This window comes from Theropithecus gelada, chromosome 17 (genome assembly GCF_003255815.1).
Source record: "Theropithecus gelada isolate Dixy chromosome 17, Tgel_1.0, whole genome shotgun sequence".
NCBI lineage: Eukaryota > Metazoa > Chordata > Mammalia > Primates > Cercopithecidae > Theropithecus > Theropithecus gelada.
Genome location: NC_037685.1, coordinates 67511199 through 67536669, shown reverse-complemented (window position 1 = coordinate 67536669; position 25471 = coordinate 67511199). Strand labels below are relative to the sequence as shown.

The following is a 25471-nucleotide window of genomic DNA, read 5'->3' as shown; positions in this document are numbered from 1 at the left end:
GACTCATTCTTTTCCATTTTCCAGAATTCATTCTTTCTCTCATATTTCAGCTCTTATTAAATAGTGTTACCACTACCTGCTAGGGTCCTAATGTTTGGGACCCCCTCAAAATTCACATATGAAGGTATTAAGGGGTAGGGCTTTTGGTAGGTGATTAGTTCATGAGGCTGGAGCTTTAATGAATGGGATTCATTGCTTTATGAAAGAGGCCTCCAAAAATTGCCTTGCCCCTTCAACCCTGTGAAGATACAATGAAAAGACACCATCTGTGAGGAAGTGGGGCCCTCACCAAACACTAAATCTGCCTGTGTCTTGATCTTGGACTTCCCAGCCTCCAGAACAGTGAGAAATAAATGTGTGTTGTTTATAAGCCTCCAGTTGATGGTCTTTTGTTATAGCAGCCAAAGGACTAGGACACCACATAACTTAACGTCAACCTTAACATCTCTCTCTCTTAATCCCTCAAATCCAAGCTATCATCAAATTTTGTTGATTCTGCTTAAGACATTTCTCCAACTTGTTCTCTCTTCTCCATCACCTATTTCTGCTTGCTGGAAATCTCCAACTGATTGGCTTCTAGGAACTTTAAATTTAATATGTGCACAGTCAACTTAATTTCCTTCTTTACTGCCTAGTCCAAACCTGTTCCTCTTCTAATTATACCTATTGTGGTGTATCGGAAGTAGGCCCAAAGAGAATTTTCAGTGTCATCACTTCAGTGTCTTTGTTGCCTCATATTCCCTCAGAACCCATATCCAGTCAATTGCCAATTCTGGCTGGTTGTATCTGCTAAATACTCCTTGTAGCATCCACTCCTCTGTCCCTAGTGTAGATACGTAACATTCAGTTCACCTCCTGTTGTAGTCAGCTGTAATGACTTTCTAGGTGATATCTCCCCGTGTTCACTTCAGCCAGTCATTCACACTGCAGCCAGTGTAACCTGTCTATCATCCAGGGCTGATCACGTGTAAAACTCTGACCTTGTTGCCTGATGTGGTTTTATCTAACTCGTCTGTCTATGGAACCATTTTTATTTCATTTTTTTTTTGAGAAAATGTATTAATATATGTCACAGCATATCCCTTTCTGTACTGTGCGACAGAGCATATTATTATTTTATTTTTCTCTGGAATGCTCTCCCCTCTCTTTTTTGTCAATGGTAATCTTACCCTTACTTCCAAGGCCAGTGTGAATTCTATTTCCCTTTCATTGATAGCCCAGTGGGAAGTAGGAAGTGACTTCTTTCTCCTCTGAGTTAGGATGGCCTACACTACTTACTTAGCATTACCACTTACTGCTTTGTGGTGGAATCTTTTCATAGACACATCTTGCTTTCTAACCTATTTGAAAGCAGGCTCCTGACTTAGGTTTCTTTCCCTCCCCAGAGTGGCTGAGTTAGGTCTTGCACCTATGACTCAGGATTTAGGAGGTTGTGTTTAATTTTTAGGTTTCATTGTTAATGCTGTACGTACTTGTCACAGTTTTGTTATTTGTTGTTCTGTTGTTAGGCACAATTTTTAGCAATGAGATTATGGGTATAAACATTTTCGTGGCTCCAAGTAGTTTCCATGTTGCTTTTTAAAAATGATTGTTACCAATTTAATGTCTGTAATGGTGTTTCCTATTTATACTTTATTTTGTGTTTATCGTTTGTCATATATTTTAGCACCTTGTATTATTTTGTTGCTGCAACCTCAATACCACTTATTTTCATTATTCTTTTGTTGCAATTACAATAGGTACAAGAGTACATCTTAAAACTGCTTTAACCTGCTTTAACCTTGCATTTCTTGGCTTACTATTTGAGCACCTTCCATGTGTTTTCCATATATTCTTTGTTTTGTTTTTCTCCTTTGCCATCTATTTTTGTACCTTGTATTTTTGTAAATTATAATAAGCCATGTTTATTATAATAAGAAATAAGAAAAAGAGTGTCTACTTTTCAATTTCAAAAAGTTTAGATCTCTCATTTTTTTTCCTTAATGTTTTTCTGTTGCTTCGGATTTGAGAAGGTGACATGTCCACAGGTCTGACATATACATTCAAATTCATTTTCTATCAGCTTACTTTTATGTTCTATTGTGTTACGGAAGACTTCTGGGAAGGAGTGACCCATAAGCGCCTTTGGGAAATCTTTTTTCTTGCCTTTAATAGCTCGATGAAAATCATCCTAAGCCAGTGACTTCCAGGTAGATTATGAAATGTTGCTGCACGTATCTGAGTTGCCTCATAAAATGTAATATCCAGAAGGCACTTTATGATATTCTATTCTATAAACAATATTTCATGGAATTTAATTCAGTTCGGTTGCAGAGGTTTCAATACATATTTGAGTTTTTTTCTAGATTTTGCCATAACTCACAATAATGAAATTTAATTGCCAGGGTTTTTAATCAGAAAGTTTATCCTCTGGAAAAAATGAAATATATTACAGATATCCTTCACTTAAGATACTTTTGACTATGCCACATATTGATCTTAAAGGAAGCCTAGAGGAGGTGACAACCAGCTCTAGTAATGTGAAGGATGGAGATGAGGGCATTTTCAGACTGAAGTTAAGTAATATCAGAACTGGAATTTACAAGCCACCACTCTTAGCCAATGAAAAAACTCCCGCAATAAGAGGCAAATTTGTAGAATCCCCCAACATAGAGTCTTGTGGAGGAGCACTTTTATAGCGAACACACTGCAGGTGCAGTCACCCAGGGAGCTGGTACCACATTATCAGTTTTCAGTAGTGCCTAGGGAAGTCATTTTAAGTGGAAATATTCTAATTCTGTAATGGAAGCTAACGGCAAAGTAGAATTAACTTCGCAGATTTTTAAAATAATAAATCTTATTAGAGGAAATGTATTGTTATGCTTTGAAGAATAATGGCAAGTATGATCATTTAAAAATACAGGCCAGGCGTGGTGGCTTACGCCTGTAATCCCAGCACTTTGGGAGGCCGAGGTGGGCGGATCACTTGAGGCCAGGAATTTGAGGCTAGGAGTGTCAACGTGATGAAATCCTGTCTCTACTAAAAATATAAAAATTTGCTGGGCGTGTTGGTGCATGCTTGTAATCCCAGCTACTCAGGAGGCTGAGGCAGGAGAATTGCTTGGACTCAGGAGGCAGAGGTTGCAGTGAGCTGAGATCACACCACTGCACTCCAGCCTGGGTGACAGAGTGAGACTCTGTCTCACAAAAATAAAAAACAAAACATAAAAATAAAAATACATAGATGATTTTTTAAACAAAGATTCTTCAGTATCTTAAAAATAATCTAATATTCTTACTTACATATTATTTTACCCTCCAACTTTCTGAAAATACTGAAATCTTTCAGGAAAGAAATTACCATATTCTGATATTTTAGTATCAGTTGGATCCAAACATAATTTCATGCTTTATTTCCTTACCTTTTCAAAAAACTGTCATTTTCTTTATCTCTCTCTACTTAAAAACAAAGATTAGTTTTTGGCCTTCATAAATGCTACAACGAAATTCAGGCAGATGCTGTTTCAGCAGTTCTTGCTGTTTGTTGGGGTGTCTTAGATCCCAGAGTATTAAATTTCAAGTGAAGAATCGGTCTTATCATAGAATCTTTAGGGCTTGAACAAACTGGAAAAAAAAAAAAAAAAAAAGGTTGTATGACAACCAACCAAAAAATCATGATGTTTTGTAATTTCCGGTACCATTTCTAAGAGCTTTGCAATCATGCCATCCTGTTCAAGTTCACCTATAGGAAGTAATGCAAATCTTCCACACCTAATTTTGGGCTATTTTGTTGAAAAATACCTTGGTTTTTTTGTTTGTTTTAGATAAATTCACTTTTATTTCATTGTTGCAGTAAAAGTTATACCAAAAGACTTTGGAATGTGGGGTGGCTTAGTGTATGTAAGAGGAAGTATACTACAGTAATTATAAGCTTACTTTATCATGTTATTTTGTTTGTTTGTTTGTTTTTTAAATAAAGAGAGATGGGATCTCGCTCTGTTGCCCAGGTTGGAGTGCAGCAGCACAATCATGGCTCACTGCAGCCTTATCCACCCAGGCTCAAGCGATACTCCCACCTCAGCCCTCCAAGTAGCTGGGACTACATGTGTGAGCCACCATGTTTGGCCCTGTCTTGTTATTTTTGAATGGCACTTAGCACACATACCTCATGTCAATACTTGAATGCTCTCTAAAAATGATTATTTAAACAAGATTATAACCTATCTCTTAGATCTCAGTCTCACTAAGGAAGAGACTGAACACTGGATATCCAGAGCTATTTGACCAAATCAAAACTATGTTTTCTTCATTCAGAACAATCACATTTGTTAATTTATAATTATCGATGATAATTAGCCCATGAATTGAAAAGCTATTTTTTACAAAATCAGAAAATACAACCAACTTTAATTTAACTATGTTAAGGCAGGAACCACATCTCTTGTGGCAGAGAGAAATTCAGTATTACGATTACAGTAAAAATAGTTAAAACATGGATTCAAATAGATTTACTGGAAATTTCTTTGCACGATAAAATGGAAATTTACTAGCATAAGGAAATCAATGGAAATTTATTAGCATAAGGAAATCCATCTGGGCCTTTCCTGAATTCCTGAATAGTGTCGCAGACTGAATGACTGTGGTGTGTGATCTTGGATTTGGTGGCAGCTCCTTCTCCTTCCTTTAGCTGTTGCTTTCCTGTTAGCACAGTATCATCTGTTACTGGAGTCTCACATCCTTCTCTAAGATTCACATTCCAGTCTTTAAATCTGATTATCCGGCAGAGGAGCCTCACATTTACAGCACAGATTAAACACATATTTTTTTTCTGATCATTGTTGCTTGAACCAAACCAGCAATGCCTTCTCAGTGTCACGGGAGAACTTTCTTATGCTTTTAAACATTTTCAGGGTGCTTTATCTAAGAAGATATTTTTTAAAAGTGTTTATTTTCTCTTCTAACAAACTCATTCCATGTTGCTATGTTCTTTAAAGCTGCTCCCTCTTCTAATACATTTTTAAAATTTTTGTTGAAATGTACTCTCTATATCTTTGTTTTGCTTTTAGTTATTAGCTTAGTATATAAACTTAAAAATGATCAGAGAATTGTATATCTTCAGTTAGCACAGAATTCTGACAAAGGCTAGCTTTACCAGCTCAATTACATGCTGTGTGTCTCACTGGGGAGTGTTGGGGGCATTCTCACATTGACATGGACCCAACGTGGTGTCCACTGGTAACTGTTCAATATAAGACCTGCTTACTGATTTCTAGTAATTTTGTTTTTGAATTTTTCTTTGTGGCTTACTGCACAATTAGGGTAATATAGCCTCAGGTCATTTTCACTTACATAGCAAGTTTGCATCTGAGATCACTTTGATCTCTATCTTCTAACTTGATCTTCATAAAAACCTAATGAGGTTTTACTTTATAGATAAATAAACCACCACCCAGAAATCTGAGGGACTGGTCCAAAGTCACATGCTTGGAGAGGCCAGGTTTTGAGCCCGAATTTCCAATTCTCTCTTCCCACTATCATGTTCAGGTCATCACTCCATGAAACCTCCAAAAACACTGCTGTTTCTGTAGTACCCAAATATGCCTTTCTCAGAATTTAAGTAAATATCAAAAATCTGTATATGTTTTTGATATTTACTGAAATTCTGAGAAAGGCATAGCTGAGACAAGTCGTGATATGCCAAGTGAATAGAAAGGGGGTTGGTTTAACTTGCACTTTTCATACAACTTCTAGTGAGGCATAATGTGTATGTATGCACATTATAGGATATTTTAAGAACATCTGCAAAACAAGTGTTCAATGACATGTATAACTGTTCTTTTTAACTTTTGAAGGCCTGCTTCAGTTATTTTTATGCGACTGCTTGTTCTTTGGCCTTGGATGTTTGCACTGTTAATTTAAAAATAATACAAGGACTTAGATAAAAGAATGGGCTGTGTTAGATTAGGCCTAGGTCATTTTACCTGCAATTATGAAGGCCTTTCAGCATTTTTACCTATTCCTAGTTACAAAAACTTATTAACACAGAAAAAAAGCCATTACAAAATCTTTAATTTCAAAAGACTTTGACCTAACTTTATGAAATATGTATTTAGAATTCGTCATTTTACAATTTGTTGTCTCTTGGTTCTTGTTTTTCTTTTTTGTGTGCGTGATCTTCATCTACTTAATACTCTGATTATTTTCATTAAAAAATTTCCTGCTAAGGTGTCATTTTTAATAAAAATTTATTTATTTTTTTAGAGCCCATTTTTGAAGCTGTAGTTTGTATGTTGAACACTTCTAAAACTTTTTACTTATGAACAAGTATGAATTGACTTTACAGTGTGTATGGATCACTGTGATTGGCACTATGTAGATGAGAGAAAGGAAGGGTGATTATTTGCTTGCTTTTGGAACTTTACTGGGCTTTACAAAATCTTTAGCATCACCTCTCATCAAATTCATAAATTATATGACTATTTTTAGATGCTGTATTCTGATTCATTCTTAGTGTCTAAATTATCTCAGGTAGCAAATGTAGGTACTTCCGATTTTGAAGTTTTCTGCAAATTTAAATATCTCTAATTCCCAAAGAATATTTTCTATTTTAAATTCACTTTCACACTTCTCTAAGGTCTTTTCAAGCAGATCAGCATTCCTATCACCAACCTTAAGATGAAGAAATGGAGGAATAATGTTTTGTTTTGTTTTTCCAGGATGTGGATCTGTTACTGACAGTGCCAGACTAGCAATCAGAAATCTTTCTTTTTCCCTGATGATTACTCATACTTCCATTGTTTGAAAAGTCAGGGCTAGCTCTTGCCCTTAAGCAGAAAAGGCAAAAGAGAGGATAAGTAGGAAAAAAGAAATGGGTATATTTTCGTTTAAATTTAAATATATTTCTCTCTTCCTTAGGAGAGAGTTATGTATGTGGCTCAATAGAGCCCTTCAAGAAACTGGAGTATACCAAGAACGTGAACCCCAACTGGTCGGTGAATGTCAAGACCACCTCGGCTTCTCGAGCGGTGTCTTCACTGGCCACTGCCAAAGGGAGCCCTTCAGAGGTGCGAGAGAATAAGGATTTCATTCGGCCCAAGCTGGTCACCATCATCAGAAGTGGTGTGAAGCCGCGGAAAGCTGTCAGGATTCTGCTGAACAAGAAAACGGCTCATTCCTTTGAGCAGGTCCTCACTGATATCACTGATGCCATCAAGCTGGACTCGGGAGTGGTGAAACGCCTGTACACACTGGATGGGAAACAGGTAAGAGACATATTGTGATGTGACTTTGCCTTTGAGGCAAGAACCAGGGAGTTGGAGGGTGTACGTGGTTAAAGCATACATTTTGCTCAAGTTGTTAAAAGACCTGGGTGACTTAATCAACAAATATGTACTTGCTGGCCCTAGAACAGTCAGAAGTTTGAGTTGAGCAGGATTATTCTTAGGAATAAAGTAAGAAAAAAAATGCATATCTTTGAAGATTAAATAATTACTCAGGGATTTCTACTTTTTCATTTATTATTGCTTAACATAATGGTTCTTTTCTGTCATCTGTTTTCAGTTTTCTCATAGGTCTTATAGCCTTAAGGATGACTGAGGTATGGAAGTAAACTGTGACCAGTAGGGACAATTCTAACTTATTTCTTTGACCTAAATATTTTATGATTTTAAGTCTTTGTAGTGTTTGTTCACTGGTGAGATTTACTTACATTTTATAGATTTTCAAATGTGTATCTAAGAAATGACATATTTCCATCTGGATAGCTTTAAAGTCATATTTCTAGAATAGTATTTATCTTGTATATTTCAGTGTTAAAATAAAAGGGAGGTTTTTTAGCTACAGAAGGAACATCAGTTGACTTGGATGGGTGATCATTTTAATGTGAATTGGTCAGATGAATCCAAAGGAAGCATCACCTTTTGTTGTCTTGGGTGGATTATTTTTGTAAAGGTTTGGCAGAACCTTGATGGTGAGTTGAATTAAAAAACATTGATTATATGTACAGCATGATTTGCTAGTCATTCAGAGTTTACCAGATTACATTTTTGAGCACACTATCTTTGATGGAAGTTTAGTTTTTAATGTGGTGCTGTCAAAATGCTTTAAAAAATTTTTTTTGAGGGATAATTTGAATGATTTGTATGTATAGAAAATACTAAAATTAAAATGATTCATGAATTAAGAAACTGATCTTATTAAATAGAAGACTCCTCCAAGTTCTTAAAGGGTAGCACATTCAAACTTTCTGAATTAGAAATCGATGCTAATCCTAGAAAGAGTATTAGTCATGAAAGAATACTTCCCTTAGGGATCCATTCAGATGCTCTAAATTATAAAATTCATTAGGAAAGAAGGAATATGTGCCAGTTGTTCATTTGTATTTACCATCTTTTGCTTGTCTGATAACCCTTGCCCTAAGTATCATGAGGATAAGGATCCTAATGGATGAGATTCTCTAATGAATGAGATCTAGTCTTCTAGATTTAAGAGTCTGTAGCCTAAATGTCATCAATCTATCAATGACCAGAAAGTTCATGCTGGCTTGTGAGTTATAGTAGCAATAAGATGGCAAACTTCACCTTTACACATTTAAACCCTTCACTGGCTCCATTTCTAATGAGTTATTCAAACATCTTGTAGTTCTGAATTTTCACATACTGAATTTTCTCAAGATGGGAGTTCATCCATTTTCATAAATATATACCTATTCAAGTAAATATTTTTATAAAGTGTCTCATTAGAGTAAAGAATACATATGGATAAATGTTCCCTCTCCCTGCCTCACTTCAGAATTTTAGTAGCTCCAAAATGCTACTCTGAATCTAAAAATCAGCTTTAATGACTTTAGCTAAAATTTGCCATCAGCTGATTATTTAATTTTGTTTATTTCAGGATCCCTAGAATCCCTAGAATAGGTATGATGTTCTCAATTATTTTCTTCCTTACTGAATTTGTCTAGTATCAGTATTTGATAACAGCTAGTCTGCTGTGGTTTACATGTAAATAACCTGAAGTCATGGGAAGGAATCCCAGGTTTAATGTCAAAAGACCAGGATTCAAGTCTTGGCTCAGTCATAGATTCCTTATGTTTTTAGCAAAACACTTAACTGAGCCTCATTATCCTCATCAGTGAAACACAGATAAAATGATTACCTGTATTTTATAGAGTGCTTGTGTGTCAACTATGATGATACATGCGATAGCAATTTTGATATATAATGATGATAGCTTTACTGAGCATTGTTCTAAGTGCTTTGCATATATTAGCATGTTTAATCCTCATAACAACTTGCTTATTATCCCCATTTAACAGATTAGAACACTAAGGCACAGAACTTGTTAAAAACATGCCCGAGACCACACAGCTATGATTTAAACTGGTCTTGCTCCAGAGCTTGTGCTGGTAACCACTGTACACTTTAGATTATGTTAAAGCACCAAACTGACGCAAATGTACTGAGAAAGAATTGTTAAGGGAGTAATCTGTCCAAGGAATATCATCTGAAATATTTCTGCGCTGTCCTTTTTTTCCTGCAGTCATTCTGCTGACTGTTGTACTCAACTGTTGTTTTGTCAAGCATTCAGTTTGCTGCTATGGCATTTCCCCTAGTGTTGGCATGTTCTCTTCATAGCAGGATCAGTGGAAAGCTGCAGAGAAATTGGATGATTAAGTGGAAAGAACATAAAGACTTATTCCTTGGGTTCCCAGTGGGAACAAAGATGCTTCCTCATGGACCCCAGGAGTCTTTGGAATCATTTTGGCTCAAAAGAGAAATCTGTCTCATAAGCAGTTTGTTAGAATAGAATTTTTGACAACACTGGCAGAGACTGAGGCTTGATAATCCTCTGAGAATAAACCACTTTCCTCCACGCTGTCCTATGGAATAACGCTTGGCCATAGTGGGGTGGCACCTGCACTGCTACCATCTTGACCTGCCTGTGGTGACATCAGGGTGCTTATGCTGCCAACAAGATGTCACCCTAAGATTACTTGTCCCACCTTTTTAAAAAATGGTTTAACTGAACCCTCACATCAGCTCCATGAACAATATGGGAATTCCAATGCCCAGTAAAGAATTTCATGTTTTTGGATTGAGGAAGTAGAATTGTTTTAAAAAATGAATTGCTTGAGTGCTTTGAGTAAATGGGTAGAGAGGAAGATGGTTTTGTAGATTGCCTTAGGGCAGCCTGCAGGTGTATCCATGGCATGAAAACTGTTGACGCTGGGATTTTGGACAATGGAACCATGAAAGCCGGAGCCTGCTGTTTAATCTGTTACCCAGAGGAGACGGACACTGGAGGGCAGAGACCACATGCCGTTCTCACTTGTTTCTACCACAACTCCTTGCTCCGTTGCCTCCCAGGTTTGTGTTAGCCCTAAGCGAGGAGTTCATCGAACAGTACTTTTCTTGATGTTTTTAGACTGAGAAGGAAATGAACGTTTTGGAAATGCTGCACAATCTAGAAAAGATTCTGCAGGAAGCTACAATTGGCCAAGATGATCGTTGTGGTTCATAAGCAGCCTATGTGTGAGCAAACCCTTTCTAATAATTTCAACTCCATTCTTTATTCAGGGGCGCTGAAGCTTCAGTAAATGGTTGCCCCGACCTTCCTTGTCTTCCTTGCAGCTTTCAGGGTGACTGCTCACCAGGTCATCAGTCCTTTTGCTGGCATGGCTGGGAGTTCAAGGAAGCACTTACCAGGCCTTAATTTCAGTGATGCTTTTTTTTTTTTTTTTTTTTTAAATCTGCGCCTTGGTTAGAGACCTCCAAAGAAGAAAAAGGGACATTTTCTAGCTGACAGTTAAAATCATGTCCCCTGAACCCATGTCCAAGGGGAGGATTTGTGGGATCTGAGGGTCTGAGAGTCTCTTCCTCTTGCCCAAGCCCAAGCTCTAGATGTTGGAACTTTGCTGTGGGTTATTCACTTAACCTGCCAAGCAGTTCCTCCCAGAGGACATTTGGAGTATAATTGTTTTTTAAGTGCTTAAAATAAGCCTAAAAGTTACCAGATTTGCTACAAAGATACCCTTGCATATCTCCTGACTTCTTTTATGGAAAAGCAAATCTGGTTTTCTTGAGCTGCTTAATCTGTGGTTCTTGAATCCCTCCTTAGAAACATAGAACAGCTCGTGCCTAAGTAGGTGATTTATACTATAAAGAACACAGATAGGGCACTTCCCAATGATCCCCTTCCCACTGAAATATAGCAGTGACAAACTAGATAGCTCTTTAAGTAGAAAACCAATGTACATCCCTATCTTATCTACTTTTCAACATCAAAGATCTGTGCAACATTACAGCATGGTTTAGTGAAGAGAAAAAAACCCAGGGATGTTATATTTTTATCTTTCAGACATTTCACATAGGCCATGGACTTCATAAAATCTACCACTGCTAGCATGCTAGAGTGAGCAAACCATTTATTGTTTTCCCAATATGGAAAGCATTAGGAATTCCTCAGCTGAAGTAAGGGTAGTCATAAACTAATTTGGATGGTAAACCATGAGAAAGCATCATAACTGCCATTTTGAGGACATCCCAGTAGCTGTTTTTTTTTTTTTTTTTTTTTTTTTTTTTTTTTTTTTTGAGACTGAGTCTGGCTCTGTCGCCCAGGCTGGAGTGCAGTGGCCGGATCTCAGCTCACTGCAAGCTCCGCCTCCCGGGTTTACGCCATTCTCCTGCCTCAGCCTCCCGAGTAGCTGGGACCACAGGCGCCCGCCACCTCGCCCGGCTAGTTTTTTGTATTTTTTAGTAGAGACGGGGTTTCGCCGTGTTAGCCAGGATAGTCTCGATTCCTGACCTCGTGATCCGCCCGTCTCGGCCTCCCAAAGTGCTGGGATTACAGGCTTGAGCCACCGCGCCCGGCCCCCAGTAGCTGTTGATAAATTAATCCATTATTACCTCTTCTCTATATCTTTTGATCATGAATCCTTATTCCCTATTGTAAACATAAAGCTCAAAAGATGCTTGTAAATGAGTCAGTAATTGCCGCCATTTTTAAAAATTTTTTTTATTTTTATTTTTTTATTATTATTATACTTTAAGTTCTAGGGTACATGTTTAGGTGTTTAATACAGGAGTTTATTTGATTACAGGAAATGGTAATGGTGATTAATAGGAATCTATGAATCAGACATCACAAAATGGTCTTTATTTTCTTCCTTTTGGCTTTTAATATCTAATTCTAATCTGAAGTAAAAATAATTTGGTCCACTCTTGAGTTCACAGCGCTTAATGTATGTCTTCCTCTTACAAGGGAAAAAACTCGTACAAATTATTATTACATCTGACCTTGGCTATAGGAGTTGATAAGCATAGAAAATGTGGAAACTAGAGGTTTCCAGATAAAATGTAAAACATTTAGAATCTGATAGGATTTATTTGGAATGGAAAAGGAGGTTTTCTGTAGCTGTTAACAGCAGTGGTATTTTTCCTTTTTTATTAGTAGAACTTTTCTGTGACAGTCCTAATTAACTTCTGCAAGCATATTAAAACCCTTCATTCTTAGTATAAAGATTGAGTACTATTGATTTGCTACACTACCTATGTAGTAAAGGGAATGTAATACTTTTTAGTTTTGTTTGCAATTGGAGTAAAAAAACAGTTGATACAAGTAATTTAGCTTATACTTTAAAATGTCAAATTAAACTTTTCTACAAAAGCTCAGAGCACATGTTAAACCATCCTCATGATTTATTAGAGCTATGAATTGATGGAAATAGATGATTTCAAAGAAAAAGAAGTTTAAGAATCATAAGGACACTTCACTTACAGAATTAAAGTGTTCAGAATAGAATGTGCTATTTTAGGTCACATATCTTTGGTCAATATTCAGGACTCATGAGCTACACCTGTCCTTATGTAGATATTAGTGCCTCCAGATTGGGAAGATTTTAAATCCTTTTTTTTTTTCACTTTGAGCTCCTCTGAGGATGTGATCAATTATAGGTACCTGCAGTGATGTATATTTTAAGGCTTAGATTCCTTTTAGCAAAAGTCAGTTTTCTGTAAATTGCATTCTAGCTCGCTGTAAAATGAATTCTAAGTTCTCTTAGTGTTCCACTGCTGTACTGAAGATAGGTTTTCTAAAGCCCTTCCATAGTGTGCTGAGAGCATCTGGGGGATGTTTACAAGTCTACTGGCTTTGTGATTGCCTTCTGGTAGTGACTTCTCTTGCTTCTATGACAGCTGGAGCCCTGACCTGGCCTGTGAGCCTTTTCCGTCTGGCAGGAGCATGTTAGGATGATGGAAAGAACTTGGACTTTAAAGTCAACTGGTCAGTCAGTTATCCCTGCAACAAACAAACAAAAAAATTCAACTGAGCCTGGACTGAGATTTCAGTCTGGAAAATCTAGCTTGTGGTTTTTCATCCAAGCCTGGAAAATTTAGTTAGCCTACCCAACTTACTGATTAGTTAAGTTTACAATTTCTGTATATTGAATTTACTTATAATGAGGAAAATTTGCTTATGTATGCTATAAATTAAGTATAGAGATACGTGATAACGTGACACAGAGGAAAAACATTAGTTCCATAGAATTATAGACTTGAGTTCAAATCTGTCCTCTACTGTGGGCACAGTGAAATGTATCCTCCTGTTGGAAATAGTTCACACCGTGATAATCCTCAGTTTCATCATCCATATATTGTGAATAATAATCATGATAATAATGCTTGCTTTATACGTTGTCATGAGGACTAAATGAAACAATTCACGTGGCAAATTTAGCACTGTGATTGGTACCCAATTGTTGGTAGTTGTTATAATGGAAATGCTGACACTTAAGTAGCTTTTGGAAAAAAATCATATTTTAAATGTGCCAAAGGGACTTGCTGTTTTAAATTATCCTTTTATAATGACTAATCATATTTTCCTTTGTATATGTGGCTTTTCACATGGAAATGCTTCATGATAGAATAAAAAGAGCATGGAATTCGAAATGAGACACTTACTAATATAAAGTCAAATCCTGACTCTAATACTCATTAGTGGTGTGACCTCTGGCAAATCAGGTAAACTCTCTGAATCTCAATTTCCTCTTCTTTAAGATGGCATAGTAATGCATACCTCTTAATATTGGGGTGATAATTAATTGGCAAAATATGTATATAAAGGCCTTGGCTTAACATGTGGTAGGTCCTCTAACAATATCAGTCCTTCTCCCTTCTGTTCTCATATTCCAGGCTTTCCTAAAAATATAAGACCCTTGTAGTTGTATAATACCATGAATGTGGAATTGGTCATTTTGCACTGTTTCCATTGTAACTGAATTACTGTACCTGAACTACTAACGACTGTATTTTTATCATCCCATTTATTGTCATTCAGTTGTGAATGCGATGCAGATATTTTATTCACTTTCTTCTTCAATGGTACAGGTCATTCCTTAAAGGCATCTTTCTATTGGCAATCCATCCCACCAAGAAAGTAATATTACTATTAGTATCATTTGTTGAAAACCTTCTCTGTACCTGGCACTGGACTCATTGCTATATATATTTACATTGATGATTACATTGATAATTGAAGGTAATCTCATGAACCCCAGCTCTGCAAAGCAAGAACCTACTCATTCTCAAGATTCAGCCCAAAGGTGGCCTTGTCTATGAAATATTTCCTATCTTCTCCATGTAAAATTGACAACTCCCTCTCTTGGGACCTGTTCACTGTACATTGTACGTAGCCATGCAAATGTTCATTATGCTGGTCTATTGTAATTCCTGTCTTCTCCTTTCGATTTTATAGGATGAGGCTAGGAAAGGTGTCCTATCAGCCTTTGAGTCTCCAGAGCTTGACCTGGTAAATGACTGAATGACTAAGTAGCTGGATGACTGACCAGTTTGCTGTGGTCTATCCACTTGGCGTTAGCACAAGGCTCCAGTATTCAGCAAGGTCCTTACAGGTCATGGCCTCATAGGAGCTGCCTTGGTCACCCTAGGCTGTGGTCATGGGTAGCCATAAATGATGATGGTGCCCTCTGCAGTGTGACCACACACTACATTACCATGCACACCGCACCATGGTGCTTGTTTCTAGCTAGGGCTTCTTCATGAAAGACTCTAATGTAGAAAAGAAAAAGAATGCATCTGCCAATTTTAGATCATTTTCGCTATTGAAAGCACTTTCATTTTGTGGGGGAACAATAGATATTCTGTTAGAAACATCTCGCCGTTTGAGTCAGGAGAATTGCTCTAAACCTTCCTGACATTGCCTTAGCCGTCCAGTGAATAAAGAGAAGAATTGATCAATATGTCCCATGGATTTAAAAATTGGTGATGGGCCAATAGGAGATGTGCATGAAAAGCATCTGGCCTAATTATTGCAGAGACACAAACCTGCAGTATTCAAGGGTGTTTGTGGTGGTAGAGTATAATATGTTGCACCAGATTTTCCTGATTAGTTTTTAAATCGTTGAAACTAAATTAAATGAAAGAAGTCTGTTTCAGAAATTAAATGGAACTTTAAAAATCCAATTTTAAATAGGAACTATGTTGTAAACAACATGCCTTAGAAACAAAAGGACAGATGGGAGATTTATTTTTTAATTGGTCTTGTCCTTTGTAAGATTAATATATAATCTTTGTAAAGAATTTTGAAGGAAATGGGAAAATATTAAGATAAATTAAAATTACTCACAGTTGTGTTGAGAAGATGGCCCTTGCTCATATTTTGGTCTTTTTTCCTTTATCTTCTTTTTTTTTTGAGACAGGAGTCTTGTTCTGTCTCCCAGGTTGGAGTGCAGTGGTGCAATCTCAGCTCACTGCAACCTCTCCACCTCCCAGGCCCAAGAGATTCTCCTGTCTCAGCCTCCCAAGTAGCTGGGATTACAGGTGCATGCCACCACACCCAGCTAATTTTTGTATTTTTAGTACAGACGAGGTTTCACCATGTTGGCCAGGCTGGTTTCAAACTCCTGACCTCAAGTGATCTGCTGGCTTCAGCCTCCCAAAGTGCTGGGATTACAGGTGTGAGCCATGGCACCTGGCCCTGTCTTTTTCTTTAAAACAAACAAAAACAAAAACAACAACAATAAAAACCTCAGATCCCACTCTGTGTGCAGTTTGGCTCCTTACTGCTACCTTCAGGGGACAGTCTGCACGTTCATGTGAGAAACATATCAAACCATCCCCTCTCTAACTTTGTTATTTCATTGTCCAGGGTCAGAGCCCCTGAAGCCAGGTTTCCCAGTGTGCTTTCCTCTCTTGTGACTTGCCTGTAGAGCCTCTTTGTCTTCTGACTTATGGCTGATAGTAATCGTGTTCCAAAGTCCGATCGAGAAGGAAACAGTATGTAAAGTAGCAATTCTTGAGGTGCTGTTCAGTGTCATCAGTTACTGGAGGTTAAAAGTATCTCAGACTCCGTCTGCTCTGTCTAGAATCCTCTTAGAAAAAAAGTCACATTTTTCAAAACATGTCTGAGTCCATAAGTCCAGTCTAGTTTTTGTAAGTGCCAGGTAACAGGATTTTTAGGTCAATGGGAGCACAGTCACCATGATCTTTTATGAGTTCCTCCCTGAGGGAAAAGCACAGGGTAGTTCTCTTTCTGTGGATAATCACTTCTGCTTTGCATTAGAACTGTCTGTACACCTGTGTGAGACCAAAATATCCCGGAGAAAGAAGACAGTGCTTTGTGGATTTCTGTATTCATGACTACCCTCATTAGATGCTTACAGTTTGTTAAATGACATTTCTTAGTTTTAACTTGTGGCTCATCCTTTAACAAGTAGATTACAGGGCTAGGAGTGCCCCTACAAGAGATCTGTCCATTCCCTTTTTCTGTACTTGGAAGACCATAAACTAAACTTGCCTTGGCAGATAGTAACATACAATTGACTTTTTTATTAAAAACAAAACAAAACACACACGCAAACCTTCCAGGAAGAAAATAACTCAAGGTAAGCACTAGCTTAAAAAAAAATTAGACTAGACATTTTGCTTCTGATGCTTTTTCACAGTGAGAGTCTGGAATCTAGAAACTGCTTACACAACAGAAATAAGTTGTAAAGAGTTCTGCTATGTGCACAGGTGTATGCTTCATCAGTGTTCTTAAAAACCTCACTGCCAACCAGGTACAGTGGCTCATGCCTGTAATCCCAAGACTTTGGGAGGCTGAGAGAGGCGGATCACTTGAGGTCAGGAGTTCGAGACCAGCCTGGCCAACACGGTGAAACCCCATCTCTAATAAAATACAGAAATTAGCTGGGTGTGGTGGTAGGTGCTACTCGGGAGGCTGAGGCAGGAGAATCACTTGAACCTCAAAGGCGGAGGTTGCAGTGAGGCGAGATGGCGCTAGTGCACTCCAGCTCAGCCTGGATGACAGAATGAGACTCCATCTCAAAAGAAAAAAAAAAAAAAATTAAATAAATAAATAAATAAATAAATAAATTAAAACCTCAGTACCAAGAGTGGTCCCGAGACAGGAGCAGCAAGGCCACCACGGACCAGGTAGAGATGCAGACCCTCAGGCCCCACACAGACCTACTGAGTCGGAATGTGATTTCAACAAGATTCTCGGGCTGTGTATATTCACATTTAAGTTTCAGAAGTGCTGCTCAGGAGACTGAAGAGTATGAATGGAACATCAGAATGCAAAGCCCTAAAGATGGCGAACCCTGGCTGTTGTTGCATGGATGCATTAAACATTAGTTTTAGCTGATTTTGCAGTTTTATTAGCATCCTAATGCCAATGTTGACATCAGATGGCAAGATATGATTGCCAGCAACAACGTTCTGGAAAGCAGCCAGTGCATTAGTGTGAAATGTGTTCTCACTGCAATCTAGCCTCAGTGGGCTGCCTCGTGTGGAGGGTGGATGGCTTCCTGTATGGAAAATAAATGTAGGGTAAAGAGGCAGGAAGGCTGAACAAACACTGTGGAAACATGGATCCGAGGAAGAGATTAATGCCACAAAGTGCGTAGGAGTGCTGTTAGAAGTTGTCTGTATCTCCCCTCAATACGCTGCACACACTGAATATGATCCCTGTGCTACTTCTGGGTGTCTTCTGTGGGAATGAATGGAAGTCATTAACTGGTCCTGAGAACCGATTTTCGATCTTCAACTATTATCAGATGGAGCCCCTACGCATGAGACAATTCCCGACATGGACGATGCCCAGAAAGACATGGGCTGTTTTTAAGGTGCGCAGGAATGGAGGGGTGATTCTTGAAAATAATTTCCAGCTATAATAATTTCCTAGGCATGCCCAAGGATTTAGTGGCCAAGAGTCTTATGTACCGCAGACTTGACTGTGGAAAACAACAATGGATGGGATAAGCTGGTGTGAAGGAACCACCTAGTAATCAGAATTAGAGTGATTTTCTTATGACACAGCCTGGGAGGTTAAGAGACTGAGGCGGTGTCGCCTATTTAATTCAGCTGGTGGCTGGCAGGGACTGCACGTCAATTAGGGCAGATGGGGCTTTGCAAACAGCCATACAATGCCCAGTGACCCCTAAACAAGGCCTTTTTCGAATGGGAAGGTCAATTCCATCTCTGAGGTTATAGCTCTAAATTAGGGAAAAAATAATAAGCCCTAGAAATAAGTGGGGTCCGTACACAAAGAACCAGTAAAAGGTTCGTTTCTGTCATTGGTTGATACAGTGGCCCTAGGAAGAGTAAAATTACTGACATATTTCTCAGGCCATTTCTGGGACTGGTCTCCTGTGAAAGGAGTAGTGCAGGCTTATTGTATTTTGTTTCTTGGTAACATCATCATTTTTGTTTGTTTGTTTGAGACAGGATCTCGCTCTGTCACTCAGGCATCTCACTCTGTCACTGTTACTCAAGGTCACAGTGACGTGACCTTGGCTCACTGCAGCCTCCACCTCCCGGGCTCAAGCAATTTTCTGACCACGGCCTCCCAAGCAGCTGGGACTACAGGCATGCACCACCATGCCTGGCTAATTTTTGTGTGTGCTTTTTTTCTGTAGAGACAGGGTTTTGCCATGTCGTCCAGGCTGGCCCCGAACCCCTAGACTCAAGCAATCCTCCCGCCTCGGCCTCCCAAAATGCTGGGATTACAGGTGTGAGCCACCATGCCTGGTCAATCGTTTTCTTATATAGCAAAAATTGCTTTTCTCTTTATTTACATTTTGTGTCAAATTGGTAGACTTAGCCACTGTGTATTGAGAAAAAAATACATCCATTGATTAAATCCTTGCTGCATTTGGCAACAGTTTATAGGAAAAGGGAGAATTTCTGAAGATCATGCTGTGATGCCTCTGGGATACGTTCAGTTGGAGAAAATCTAATCTCATGCATTATTGTATTGTGCAGAGTGCCAGTTATTGACAGTGACCATAAAAAACAAAGACCTGTTACAAAGCCTGTTAGGTGAACAGACTATTCACAGAGTTGTCTTTGGTTTTGCCAAATTGGATGAAGAGTTTCACCTGGGTTTTATTAAGATGATTGTACTTTGGCTTTTTAACATAAATGTCTTTTAATGTTTAAAATATGCATGTCCTTGTAGACTTGTTAGATCAGGAAACATTGATTCAGCATGGATTCTGTGCCAGGCATTGGAAATATCTTAGTTTTCTTTCAGTGAGCAGTGGGAAGACTTGGGAGAACTCTTCACAATAGAATCCTAAGAGAAGAGTCCTTTTAGACTCACTGCAAGCTTTGTTACTAGAGAAACTTGCTTTTTCACTCTCAGCTCATGAGAGTAGGAGATGATTAATACAGTTAATCTTATTTGAGGATGTCCTTGTACTGTTTGAAAACGTGACTGTCGAAACACTGTGAGTAACATTGCCTTCAAACTTTAAATAACTGAAAGATGTGTTTCACTTTATAGTTGAATTAATAACACTTCTAGCACATTAAGAATCCAAATAATACTGGGCGTGGTGGCTCATGCGTGTAATCCCAGCACTTTGGGAGGCCAAGGCAGGCAGACTGCCTGAGGTCAGGATTCAAGACCAGCCTGGCCGATGTGGTGAAACCCCGTCTCTACTAAAAAATACAAAAATGAACCAGGTGTGGTGGCACGCACCTGTAATCCCAACTACTCAGGAGGCTGAGGCAGGAGAATCGCTTGAACCCGGGAGGTGGAGGTTGCAGTGAGCCTAGATCACACCATTGCACTCCAGCCTGGGCAACAAGAGTGAAACTCTGTCTCCAGAAAAAAAAAAAAAAATCCAAATAATATTAAAAGCCTACTCTTGTGTATCAGCATGCTAGTAAACAGATTTCCACTAAAATTCGTCCCCGTACTCTAAGCTTGTGGCAGATTTTAGAAGCCCTTAAAATAAATACTAAATGTCCCAGCCCTCAGTTTTATGAGCCTGCACTTTCCCATTGAGGCGAATTGAGAATCAGGTGTGTAAAGTTCCTATTCATTTTCTACCATCAGTTAAAGTGAGAGGGAAGTTACTTTCAAAGCGTTACAAGGTTATCAAAATGCAAGAGAACTTGACTTTGGAGATGTTTACACCCACATACCTACATTTTGGGGCACGAGAGAACTAGAGGAAGAACCAGAGGAAATGTGAATCTATTTTGAGGATTGGCAACGTTAATGATGCTGTTTTCTAGGTCTTAAAATTACTTTTTTTTTTTTTCAAGACAAAAATGAAGCTTTATGCTATGTATTTGAATAATTGCAAATCTCTCTCTCTCAGTGCTTCTCTCACCTGGAAGGGCCAGTGTGAATGACCCCACTGTAAACGGATTCTGTTCATGTGACTTTTCCTTTGTCCTATTTGCCTTATAATTTGGTCTGACATCGGCTGAAGAAAGTGTGTCAGATCAGTCCTGGGATACCGCAGCAGCTCTGTGCCAGAAAATGAGTGATAACACTTTGTGTAATGAATCAAAAGTTGGAAGACATTTTCTGTTACAACAGCTGGAAACGTTTTCTCCAGTTTACATGAAGATTGCTGAGTACTTGGCATTCCAGGAAGGTAAAGGACTGAATCTGTCCCTGGGGGTGAGGCTTTGTAGAAAAGAATAAAATCATCTTGTATGTTGAACCCAGACCAGGGATAATAACATCAATAAATGTAGAATAGCAGCTAGTGTTTCTTGAGTGTTTACCATATGCCAGACACTAACTAAAATTTCTCTTTTTTACCCCATTAACAGTATTATGGGAGTAGATACTATTGTTGTCTCCATTTCACAGATGCAGAATCAGGGAAAAGTAACAGGCCCAAGTGATTAGTAAGTACCTGGTCAAGGCAGACTGACATTCTTAACCACAGTATCATATCTGACATTATATAGTGTTTTCCAAATACTTTAAGTATATAAAATCAGGTGCATCTTTTTTTTTTTTTTTTTTGGGTGAGAATGCTCACAATTCATTGCTAAGCTTTATTGGTGTGCCTGCTGGAGTTTATAAGTATTTTTCTTCTGAAATTATCAAATTCCTGTGATCTGTCGTCTTTAAACACAGTAAGATTAATATACCACCCTGTTAAAAGGGTTAGACTGGGTTGCCAAAAGACAGTAAATGTTGAGAAAGCTACTGAAATGTCTTCTTTCAATTTCTTCTAAGTGTTTCTTGCTATTTTGGTTCCTATTTGGATTGTTAATGATTATGAAAATAATCCATTTAGAGTAATTTTAAAAACTTAAGAATCTTACTTTAGATTATTATAAAAATGTATATTCTCAATAGTGGAAAAAGAACATTTTTAATGTAATTAACACATCACAGAGATATACAGTACAACTATTTTATAGTGTGAATATCACAAAATTTAAAAACATGTCAACTTTAAAATAAGAAATGATTACAACTTTATTAAGCTGTAATTTTCATACCATAAAAAGCACCCATTTTAAGTACATTATTTAATGATTTTAATAAATCCAAAGCGTCATGCAACCATCACCACATTCCAGTGTTAGACACTTTGACCAAGAAAGTTCCTTCATCTGCATTTGCAGTCAATCTGGGCTCCCACCTCCAGCCCAACAGCCACTGATCTGCCTATTAGCCACATCAACTTTTAAATGTTGACCTCATTTTTCTATCTGCTTTTATAGAAAAGTCTCTTTTCTACCTTCTAAGTCATTTGTGTAATTATGGATTCACTAAGTTCATTGCCTTTAACCTGTAACTGTAGCCTCCATCCTTTCCAGCTCGGTTTGACCAGCGCTGGGTTTTATTGAGGTTTTAGAAGTAACTTATTACAGAGGTTATGTAGCCAGTTTCAGCACCGTGAGCCACTTATTATCTTTGCACTTTTTGCACATATAGTATTTCTGAGCTCACTCCAGTCTTAGGTATCCAGGAGAAGAAACCTTTCATGTTCATGGCAGGATGGAATAATTGTTGTCTTCTAAGCCCTAGGGGTGCTTCCTTGGGGCCTATTCTTCTCTCCTACCTTCTTGGGGCCCCATTTGGTGATATTTGCTTTGTTACAGTTCAAAATACCATTTATAAGCTGATTAGGCTTCACATGATATTAACATATTTCAAGCTGTGTATATCTTTTTTGCATTTCATAGTTAAAATATGGTTTCCATGTGCTTTGTCTGTTCCTTGGATAAGATCCAATTATTTCCTAATCTCTCTCACTCCCTCTTCATGGTGGGTTTCCCACTTGTCCTTTCATCACTTTGCTATTCAAGATCTTTGAGGACTTTTTAAAAATTGCCTATTTCTCTCTTCTCAAGGAAAGAGACTTAATTGTGCATTTTAATGTCCTGCCGTACAGTAAAGCTGCACCTGGGGGATTATGTTCACCGAACCATCATTGAAAACGCCTTTGTACTTCAGTGTTAAGATGCTGCTGGCTTTTGGATTCCAGAACAGTTTGTGTATTCAGTGTATACTTATCTTCTTTTTCTTGTTCAAGGCCATCTCTAAACCAAAAACAAGGACTGGTCTCCCCTCTGAAGCCTCTTACAAGATGAGAAAGAAAAGTTGGTCTCTGGCTGGGATTCAAAGGCCTTGGGCTTAGGTCTAGGCACAATTCTGAGATTAGTGAGGAACTGAGATTGCTTCCCAGATTTTTCTCCCTTTCTAACCTCCTTCCTGGTAATCTGTCTCTCCAAAGAACCAAAGGGGTTTTGGTGGTGGGTAGCTACATTAAAGCAAATTACACACAGAAAACCCTTTCAAAACCAATGGAACTGGTTTATAGTTTTTAACCCTCCCTTTTAGGGGTTTTATTGTATAACTCTTATTATTAAATTGAAATTAAATAAAATAGCAATTTACTTTGTTTATTATATGTTTATTATATGGTTTATTGTAATTGCCTTTAGCTAAAGCTGACAACAGAAAATAATATAAATGAAATGGAAAAATTCTATAATCAGTAATTTAAGACAAAACCCTCTATCTTTAACTTAGTTTTTCTGAGTTTATCTACACCAATGGCTCTTAAATTGTGGGAACTGCATTCCCCTTTGAGAATCTTATGACTGCTGTGGCTATATCCTCATAAAAGTTATGCTTCTCAGATCAGGTAGCATTTAAGTTTTCTATTATGTTTCCCGGCAGTGTTCAGTCTTTGACTCTCACATTCTGGGGGTGGGGGTGGCGGAATTTATATGTAGCCAGTTTCAGCACCATGAACCCCTTATTATGTTTGCACTCTGCACATATGGCATTTCTGATATTTACTTATCTGGTGACATAAATCAAGTCTTGTTTTAGATCGTCTTTAATTTTCTTGCATTAAGTAGTGCTTTTTTGGAAACATTTGGGAGTTTGAGCCCAGAAAGATGAGAGAGGTCCGGGCACAGTGGCTCATACCTGGACTCCGAGCACTTTGGGAAGTCAAGGCGGGCAGATTGCCTGAGCTCAGGAGTTCGAGACCAGCCTGACCACCACAGTGAAACCCATCTCTACTGAAAATACAAAAAATTAGCAGGATGTGGTGACACACGCCTATAGTCCCAGCTACTCAGGAGGCTGAGACATGAGAATCACTTGAACCTGGGAGGCAGAGGTTGCAGTGAGCCGAGATCACATCACTGCACTCTAGCCTGGGCGACAGAGTGAAACTCTGAAAAAAAAAAAAAAGAGAGAGAGAGAGAGAGAGGGATCAGAGGATACATTCTGCCACCTGTGTTCGTTCATGACTGATTATCAAAAGAAATTTCTGGTTCTTGACAAAACATTTCCTGTTCATAGAGAAATTGTTCAGTTCAACTGGGCATGGATTTGCTTTCTGTCACTTGCTGGAAATTCTTTACCGGAATAAAAAGTCTAGTGCTTCTGTACAAGGGAAGACAGACATGTGGTCCTTCCTCACACCTGCTTCCTCACTCCTGCTTCCTTTTTGCTCCTCATTTTTCCTTTCCATCTTCATTTTTCCCCATCACTTGAGCCTTTAGTAAGTGTGAGATAATTTCACTTTCTTCTCGTGATTTTTTCACTTACAGGAAATCATATTCCTGGCCCGAAATTGTTTCTTCTTTCACAGCAGATGCTCTCCAGGGCTCTTCATCATTTTGTCCTGAGCAATACATTTTCAAAATGTAAAGTGCTTCCCAGCTGATAGCTCTGGAGCCACTAGGGGGTTTAGGAATGTGGTGCAGTAACGACATTTGTCTTAATACCCTTTAAAAACTATAAGTAAAGTATAATTATTGCTTAGAAACTTTTTCCTTAAAAAGGAATTGATTTTACAGCCACAGGGTGGATAGCAACTACCCGTGATGGGCAGTTAGAGGGGATCAAGTAAGAGTCCGCATTTCTGAGTTGGTTTAATAACGCAACAGAACACCAACAGCTGACATCTCCTGGTTTTGACCATTACATTGCTTTAAATTGGTTTTATTCTAACTCTCTGTTGTTAATTTGTATTCATAACCATTGGTTAAATATAGGAGGTGAACAAGGAGCAGAATATAAATGACCATAATGCCAGTTTTTCTAAAGCACGTTAAGGTGTTTCTAGCATTTAAGAAAATAATAATAAATAATAAAAATAATAAAAAGAAAATACAATGATAATTGAATCCAATGTAGTTTTCACTTACTGAGATTAAAACTTTCTACTCTGACTATGACTAAATAAGATGATCTGTGGAGAGGTGCAAAATTTATATCAGGTCAAAAAAGGCAGATTTTTAAAAATGCTATAATATATGTTTTAACTTGTCTACATTTTAATATAGATTTGACTCTAATGCCAAATAAGGTCTAGTCATTAAAATAGTTTTTGACTGGGTGCCTGTAGTGCCAGCTACTAAGGAGGATGAGGCAGGAGGATCACTGGAGCCCAGGAGTTTGATACCAAACTGTACAATACAAAATAATAATAATTTTTTTGTGCTTGAATCATATATTTGCCATATAAATTAAAATTACCTGAAAATATGTAACACAGATTGATTGGGAAGAACAAACTTTATCTTTATATCCCATAACTATTATCTAAGCTCTATTAATGTATTTCTAATTTAAAATATTTTATTTTAAATAACTATCATTAAAAAATGTCAAAATTATTCTAAAAATTCCTTAGGGTATTTGAGAGGCTAAATAGTTCTATGAAGGAATTCTTGAAAGAAATAAAAAA

The 25471-nt window shown here is 38.0% G+C and overlaps 1 protein-coding gene across 3 annotated transcripts in view; it reads left to right on the top strand.

Moving 5' to 3' along the window:
• Positions 1-25471, top strand: part of DCLK1 (doublecortin like kinase 1) — a 355985-nt gene that overhangs the window by 13354 nt on the left and 317160 nt on the right. For all 3 annotated transcript variants that reach the window (XM_025364300.1, XM_025364299.1, XM_025364301.1), the window contains exon 3: positions 6895-7241. In XM_025364300.1, the coding sequence (XP_025220085.1) occupies positions 6895-7241 (347 nt within the window). The remainder of the gene's footprint in view (positions 1-6894; positions 7242-25471) is intronic.